The 7996-nt window shown below is 39.6% G+C and overlaps 1 protein-coding gene across 3 annotated transcripts in view; it reads right to left on the bottom strand.

Annotated features, from left to right (window-relative positions):
• Nucleotides 1-1034: 1034 nt before the first annotated feature.
• LOC138060157 (atrial natriuretic peptide receptor 1-like) overlaps nucleotides 1035-7996 on the bottom strand; it is a 52122-nt gene continuing 45160 nt past the window's right edge. For all 3 annotated transcript variants that reach the window (XM_068905877.1, XM_068905876.1, XM_068905878.1), the window contains 4 exons: nucleotides 4363-4537; nucleotides 3083-3181; nucleotides 2618-2709; nucleotides 1035-1895 (listed from right to left, as the gene is read on the bottom strand). In XM_068905877.1, the coding sequence (XP_068761978.1) occupies nucleotides 1653-1895; nucleotides 2618-2709; nucleotides 3083-3181; nucleotides 4363-4537 (609 nt within the window). In that variant the 3' untranslated portion in view covers nucleotides 1035-1652. The remainder of the gene's footprint in view (nucleotides 1896-2617; nucleotides 2710-3082; nucleotides 3182-4362; nucleotides 4538-7996) is intronic.

The following is a 7996-nucleotide window of genomic DNA, read 5'->3' as shown; positions in this document are numbered from 1 at the left end:
GCATATTTCAAAGCTATTTATTTCAAGCCTGTTTTTAATTAATTAAGCAAATTTAGCTTTGCTCTTTCTTCAAGCTAACTATTCCAGAAAGCGGCAGAACATTATTAGGTTACTTTCACCACCGGTGTCAAGAGGCGGAAGGTTGAAACGACTTGGTGGTTGCGTGCCAAGACCTGGACGATTTTGGGTTAGACCTGGGCGTACTAGCGCTTGGAGGGACAACTTTCTAGCCCAAATAGTTATCATAAAAACGAATACTCATGCGTCAAGCATGCGCAGTCAAGTTATCCTCAATAAGTTTTCGTTTTGAAATCCATTCATCGTATACGTGGGGACAGGCGAAAAGGATGCGAAAACCCTACGTTTGGACGCGAATTTTTTTGAAAACGGAGAAAAAAAGTTGCGTTTTCAAACGAATACGGAAACGTGTGTCACATCTACTGACGGACCTTCACTGTGGGCTCAGTACGTTGTTTTTTCTAACCCCATGGGACGTGAAGGAACCCCAAACAATACCCCGGCAAAGATAACGGAAAAGCCAAGTTATACCCATCCCGCCAAGAACACTGTCTAAAGAGACGTTCTCTTTACATACTTCGTAATTTAAAAATATTCAAAGAGATAATGCTTGCAGGTTGTTGCACTTTGGAAGCCATGGTTCAGAAGCCAACGATCACTCACAGCTTATATAACTGGGGTTTCGTAATTCAAGTTGTGCAGGTAACTGCAAAATGATTTATCGGTGATATTTATAAAATAAAAAGAGGCTTCACTCGAGAAGATCTTAATTCATGGAATTTATGCATATAGAAAAGGTTACATCACACAAGAACTGGTGAACTGTGTAAGAACTGGTACCCGCTTTTAAGAGAAATATGGTAATAAATTAAAATGACACCAAACCAGGGAGACTTCCATGACACAATTTAGCGAAAAAGCTTCCAAATTATTTTGACTTTCTATCAACAAAATGTTCCGCCGATATTAGTGGACACAATGACATTCCGCAGAGGAGCAACACTACAAAATAGCAATTCAATAAAATAAATAAATTTATTTACAACCGAAAATGTAACAGAAGTGCTCAGAAAATAACTTAAAGAGTGGTAAATGATGTAACTTCATTTATTACAATTAAACCGGTAAGGGCCTAGTTCGTGGTAATAACTTGGTAAAAATCTCCGATCGAATAGTCCAATATATGTTTGAAGAGGTAACAACATATTCAAAGTTCTTCTTACTCAGAAGCGGTTTTTAAAGACTATTTGGACTACTGTGTAAAGAGCCATTAAGGTATTGAATTGCATCCTCTTTGTTACCTTACGAGACACTTATAAACTTTCAAATTTCTGCATATAAATTGGCAGGATAGCACGTTTCGTTCTGCCGTTGCCCCTCAGTTTTCGTATTCGTTCGGTTTTGTCGAATTTAAAGGAACATCCATTCCCTTAATTCTCAATCTGTACATCGTTGATCGGTGATTAGGGATTCGACACAACCGGTTTTTCTTATTTCGAGTATTTTGCCAATTGCAGCTGATCTTTTTTTTTTTAGTTGCTGAAATTAAAGGTCTTGTACCGCCTGTCCGGCGCCATCTACGCCAACGAGGACGGACGCGTGGACACTCCGTCAATAACCTCGAGTAAATCTTGTCACGATATCGGTGGAAGTGGCGCGCAGTGTTTTGATGTTACAGTGATCTTGATAGGAGAGATGATTCCACTTTTGGACTGCAAAGCCAGCTTTGGAAGTAATTCCTTCACTATTTTCCAACCACTCTCGGGTCGTTTCGTCACGAGAGGTGTTGTGCAATAATTGTCTTTTTGGCATCGTCCATGAATCCTTGGGGGCATGTCTGATCCTTCCAGCCAGAATGTTATCCAAGTTCCTTTGCCCTAAAATTTTAAAAGAAAATTTGAGCCTGGGAAACTTTAAATGTTAATGTCTGAGAGGCAGGCGACGCACGACGGCCTACCGGTTTTCGAAGTGTTACTGAAATCGGTAAAATCCCAGCATTGTATAGTGTAAAATCAAGAAATTTCTCAAGTAAGCGACTCCCCAGAACGTGCGCTTCTATACAGACGGGTGCTATTGACACTCAAAAAACTGCACTCTGCACAACTTAGAATAAGTAATGGTCAACAAATCGGAGTCCGATTTGTTTATCACGAGTATGATTACAGACCGCATTGGACGACACGAATTCCTCTTACCAATTAATCATAAAAATTACGATTTCCGAGAAAAGAAGAAGATGAACCAAGTTATGAAAGAAAGGGAAAATTTGCATTAAAAGACTGAGGCGAAAATTGTTTAATGTCTCTCTGAAAGAAAGAGAGAAAGAAAGTCCAATTTAGGAGTCTGTACACTGTTTCTATGGTGATTGAAACCAAGTTTGTGATTGGTTGATTTAAATTACAACTTTGTATGATGATTGGTTTATTGAACTGTCCGATAACAACTTGGCAAGTAAATTAGTGGAAAATAGAAGTTTTTTAAACCAATCAAGATTTTATGACTAAAATATAAAAAGTTTTGAAAATCACAAAGTAAGATTTCAGGAGTTCTCAGTTTTACTGGACAGTTCTTTCTTTAAGTTGGTAAAAGGCGATTTTACCTTCAAAAATACCTCTCCTCTCTTCTGAATATGATAGCCACCAAGATTTTCTAAAAATGTCTTTGCGTTTGGACTGATGTGAATTTTAAGAGCTGAAAAGAAATAATTTAATATTAATTTCTCGAGGGATTATAGAGCGGTTTTCATTTGAGTGTCGAAAGTAATTAGCGAATTGCATTGGTTTTTCATTACTTCACTCAGTGATTGGTTCAAAGTTCCCGCGCCATTTTGTCAACCAATCAGAAATGAAACCAAAACAAATCGTGGCTTGCGCGTGCACATTTTCCCGCGCTTTGTGTCTGCTATGTAGATTTGAAATAATAACAGATCTATTATATCTCAAAGCGATATGATCATGGTCCGGCACGGGAAAATAGCACCGGAAAATGGACGGAGGATGCTCTCGAATTTTAACCAATTGGAAAGCATTTATATGGTTTGCATTTCAAGATTGATTAAACTTACCCTCTCCGTTTGATTCCATTCGCGAAGCAGTGTTGACTGTATCACCAAATAAACAGTAGCGAGGCATTGTGTTACCAACCACACCCGCCACACAGGGACCTGTTGAAACAAGCCAGTAAAATTCCGTACAAAGGGGCACAGTCAATTGTTGCAGACGCGCACTGAACACCATTTTTAGCTACTTCTTTAGTCAAGTTACCTTTAAACTAGTAATAGGTGGCACTACAGCTGCCCTCGCTGTTAAGTATAAGTCATACGCAGAATTCAAAGTGTCCAGGGCCCAGGTAGAGGAATGGCCGTTTACCAACGGAGCAGATTTAGCATAAGGCGATTGATGATGAAGCGTTGAGAGAACTAATCGGTACTGAATATGAAAAGGACGTTACATAGTTTAGTGTTGTCGGTAAGGAGGCTTTGACCATGGAGGACACGGCGGTACAGTCGTGTACCATTGGAAACAGAAACTGAAGGAAACACAAGGTCAATTTTTACAGCAATGTGGCTACGGTGTTTTGAAAATGTTACATGCTGCAAGGGTGAAGTTTGTTAGTCTTGAAAAAAAGGAAACAGATTTTCAGATGTAGACTTAAAATCTAATGACAACCCCAGAGGTTTGAACAGATTTCAAGATAAACTCCATGCGTGCGCAATTTGATTCCGGTTGAGGTAGACGCTTTTCAAACTTATTCAAACTAATTTAATTAATTTAATCGTCGGCACGGTACCAACATTGACTGCGTCCCTTTAAGTTTATTTAACGGCGATTTCTTCAAGGGGGAAAGGATAGATAAATCGTACATTAAATTTTGCATTTACGTCCTTGTTTTTAACGAAACTTGGCTCTCCTACCAAAAATGAAAACTGAGTGATATTTGCCGCACTTTTGAAATTAGGTCAAACGTAAGTATAACATAAAATAAAAAAGGTCAAACGTAAGTAAAGATGGCTGGTAATTGAGGAAAAAGAAGCTAAAAATTCACTAATCGAAGAAAACTTCACATGGATGTGTATCACAAATGCTCTACATCACAGAGTTCGTACACTTTTTCAGACCAAAAATTCAAGGAATTTTCAAGGACCAGGAATGAAGAGCAGAGATTTTCAAGGACTTTCAAGGCCTTGAAAATGTACTCTCAAAACTCAAGGGTTTTAGAGGGTTTTCAAGACGCGTACGAACCCTAACATGATTTCCTCATATTTTACTTTAAATTTGTAAATAAATAGACAAAAAATTAAATTAATTGCTGTAAAGAAGAGACGAAGAGGTTTAACCAGCTCACCGCTATGCATTCCTATTCTCAGCTTTAACTGTTCATTCGGCCTGTGACGTATTTTAAAGTCATATATTTCCTTGCGCATGTGCAGAGCCATGCTAGCAATTTCCCCTGCGTGTTGATGGCCGTTGCGTAAGGGCAATCCAGAAACCACCATGTAAGCATCACCAATCGTCTCTACCTAATATATAGGAAAACAAAAGATCAAAGGGAAATTGAAATTTGAGTTGAAATTAATGAAGGGGTAGTTTCTAAAGAAACTGTGCTGCTTCGTCGGTGGGGAAGTAGTATACAAAAATTTGGTTTTATCAACGGAGTTGATAATTTAAATTGGCCACCGTACAGAGATTCTAAAAGCTGACGTTTCGAGCGTTAGCCCTTCGTCAGAGCGAATCGAGGGATTATGGGTTACGTGTAGTTTTTATAGTAGAGTAGGAGCTACGCTATTGGTGGTAACATGGCAACGTGAAAAATAGGAATATATTAGTTAAATGAAAAGCGTTCGTTAATACCGTGAGGATTAAGGGTGCCGATTTGAAAGATGAATTTTTGTTCCAGATTCTTGCGGCTTTCCGTAGTACCTAGATGTAGGGAAAGGCCGCAGATAGCCATGTGTATTTTGGAGTGGTTAGGCAGATTAAAATGGCGAGCGACTGGCTTAGATGCATCCTTGTCATTCTTTTCAACATCGCGAAGGTGTTCGCGGAATCGGTCACCTAGTCGTCTACCTGTCTCACCAATGTATAATTTGTTGCATAACGTGCAAGTTATGCAATAAATGACATTTGCCGAGATACATGTGAAACGATCGGTGATCTTAACAGATCGCTTAGGTCCCGATATCTTGCTAGTGTTAACAATGAAAAGACAAGTTTTGCATCGTGAGCGCGCGCATTTGAAAGTGCCGGGTTGCTCGTTAGTTTTGAGCGCGCTTCTAACTAAAAAGTTGCCTACGTTTTTGTCGCGTTTGAATGAAATAAGTGGTGGTTGCGAAAAGATTCTACCAGTCTCGGGATCATTTTGGAGTAATTTAAAATTACTAAGAATGATGCTTTTGACTGCGTGATTATGAGGATGGAAAGTGAGGGTGAATGGAATTCTGTCATTCTTATCTTTTTGTGTCGTTTGTAGTGATGACTGTCGATCAAATTGTTGGGCGCGATGATTGCCCGCTTTGACCACAGAGACAGGATAGCCACGTTTTTCGAAGAACTGGCACATCTCCTCTGATTTGCTGGAAAAATCGGAGTCATCACTACATAGACGTCGAAGTCTAAGAAATTGAGAATAAGGAATGGAGTTCTTGACATGTGATGGATGTGACGATGAATACAACAAATAACTGTGTGAATCGGTAGGTTTGTAGTGCACACTAGTACATAGCACGTTGCCTCTAATAGAAACTTTGATATCTAGGAAAGCCAATGAAGTTTCCGAAATTTCCCAGGTATATTTAAGAGCCGGATGAAAAGAGTTGACGGAGGTTATAAATTGATCGAGTTCTTCTCTGCTGGATGAAATAGCGCCGATGCAGTCGTCGATGTAGCGGCCGTAGAGTTCAGGTTTGGGGCCGTTGTACTGATTAAAAAATTGGTGTTCAACATATCCTACAAAAAGATTGGCATAGCTAGGTCCCATTCTTGTGCCCATCGCTACACCATTAATTTGTTTGTAATACTTGCCGGCGAATGAAAAACAGTTAAGCGTTAAAACTAGTTCGGCAAGGCGGAGGAGCGTTTCCGAGCTAGGTTCTTTGACAGTGCGTTGATCGAAAAAGTGTTTAAGTGCTTGAAGACCTTCGCTATTAGGAATGACTGTGTATAGAGATGTAATGTCCATGGTGAAAATAAGTTTGTCTTGGCCGGAGAAATTGAAATCGCGGAAAATTTGTAGTGCGTGTGTACTGTCTTTAATGTATGATGGCAGAGATTTGACGATAGGCGTCATAATCCTGTCTAAGTAGCTAGAAATGAGTTCGGTGGGGCAACTACAGGCAGAAACGATAGGGCGACCTGGGTTGTTGGGTTTGTGAATTTTAGGCAAAAAGTAAATGCACGAAGTTCTAGGGGTGTTGATGATGAGATTAGTGGCAGTGTCCGGTAATTCTTGATTAACTATAAGATTTTGAATGGTGTCTTTGACAAGTTTTTGATTTTTGGAAGTGAGATCTTTAGGGATTTTGGCATAAAACGAGGTATCCGAAAGTTGCCGCAAAGCTTCTTTTTGGTAAAGGTCGGACCGCCAAACAACTACCGCGCCGCCTTTGTCGGCCGATTTGACAACTATGTCGTTGCGTTTACTAAGATTTTTAAGTGCCGCCCACTCTTCCGAGGAAAGGTTGGAAAATTTAGTGTTGCGATTGAATTTAAGTTTGTGAATGTCGTGACGGCATTTTTTGGCGAAAAAATCTAATAAAGGCAAATTGTCCCTCTGGGGGAGTCCATTTGGATTTGCGAACTTGAAGTGTTTCAAAAATATCCTTATTAGAAGTGTCCGAATCGTCCTCTTTGTCGTGAAAAAAGGCTTTTAACTGAACGCGGCGAAGGAATTTTTCAACATCTTGCTTAATAGAAAATTCGTTGGTGCGAATTTGACAAACAAATTCTTCATTGCCGCTCCGAACTTTCCAAAATCTGTCCATCAATTTTAGTACAATCGATTTGCGATAAAATCCGACAACTTAATTCTGGACTTTTTGACCATTTACACCAAACCAAGACTCTAAAACTTCAAAAATTAATAGGTCCGCAAATTACCGACGACACTACATTGCATAGCCATAATACCGTAGTTACAATTCCAGAAAATCTTTTGCTTACTGACTCAGAGAAATCTGTTCTCAGTAAAGGCCTAAATTTTGTCCCTATTACCAAACGCACCAACGAATTTTCTATTAAGCAAGATGTTGAAAAATTTTTTCGCGCGTTCAGTTAAAAGCCTTTTTTCCCGACAAAGAGGACGATTCGGACACTTGTAATAAAGATATTTTTGAAACACTTCAAGTTCGCAAATCCAAATGGACTCCCCCAGAGGGACAATTTGCCTCTTTAGATTTTTTCGCCAAAAAATGCCGTCACGACATTCACAAACTTAAATTCAATCGCAACACTAAATTTTCCAACCTTTCCTCGGAAGAGTGGGCGGCACTTAAAAATCTTAGTAAGCGCAACGACATAGTTGTCAAATCGGCCGACAAAGGCGGCGCGGTAGTTGTTTGGCGGTCCGACCTTTACCAAAAAGAAGCTTTGCGGCAACTTTCGGATACCTCGTTTTATGCCAAAATCCCTAAAGATCTCACTTCCAAAAATCAAAAACTTGTCAAAGACACCATTCAAAATCTTATAGTTAATCAAGAATTACCGGACACTGCCACTAATCTCATCATCAACACCCCTAGAACTTCGTGCATTTACTTTTTGCCTAAAATTCACAAACCCAACAACCCAGGTCGCCCTATCGTTTCTGCCTGTAGTTGCCCCACCGAACTCATTTCTAGCTACTTAGACAGGATTATGACGCCTATCGTCAAATCTCTGCCATCATACATTAAAGACAGTACACACGCACTACAAATTTTCCGCGATTTCAATTTCTCCGGCCAAGACAAACTTATTTTCACCATGGACATTACATCTCTATA

This window comes from Montipora capricornis, chromosome 8 (assembly GCF_036669925.1).
Source record: "Montipora capricornis isolate CH-2021 chromosome 8, ASM3666992v2, whole genome shotgun sequence".
NCBI lineage: Eukaryota > Metazoa > Cnidaria > Anthozoa > Scleractinia > Acroporidae > Montipora > Montipora capricornis.
The sequence above is the reverse complement of the archived record's forward strand: the minus strand, read 5'-3'. Positions and strand labels throughout refer to the sequence as shown.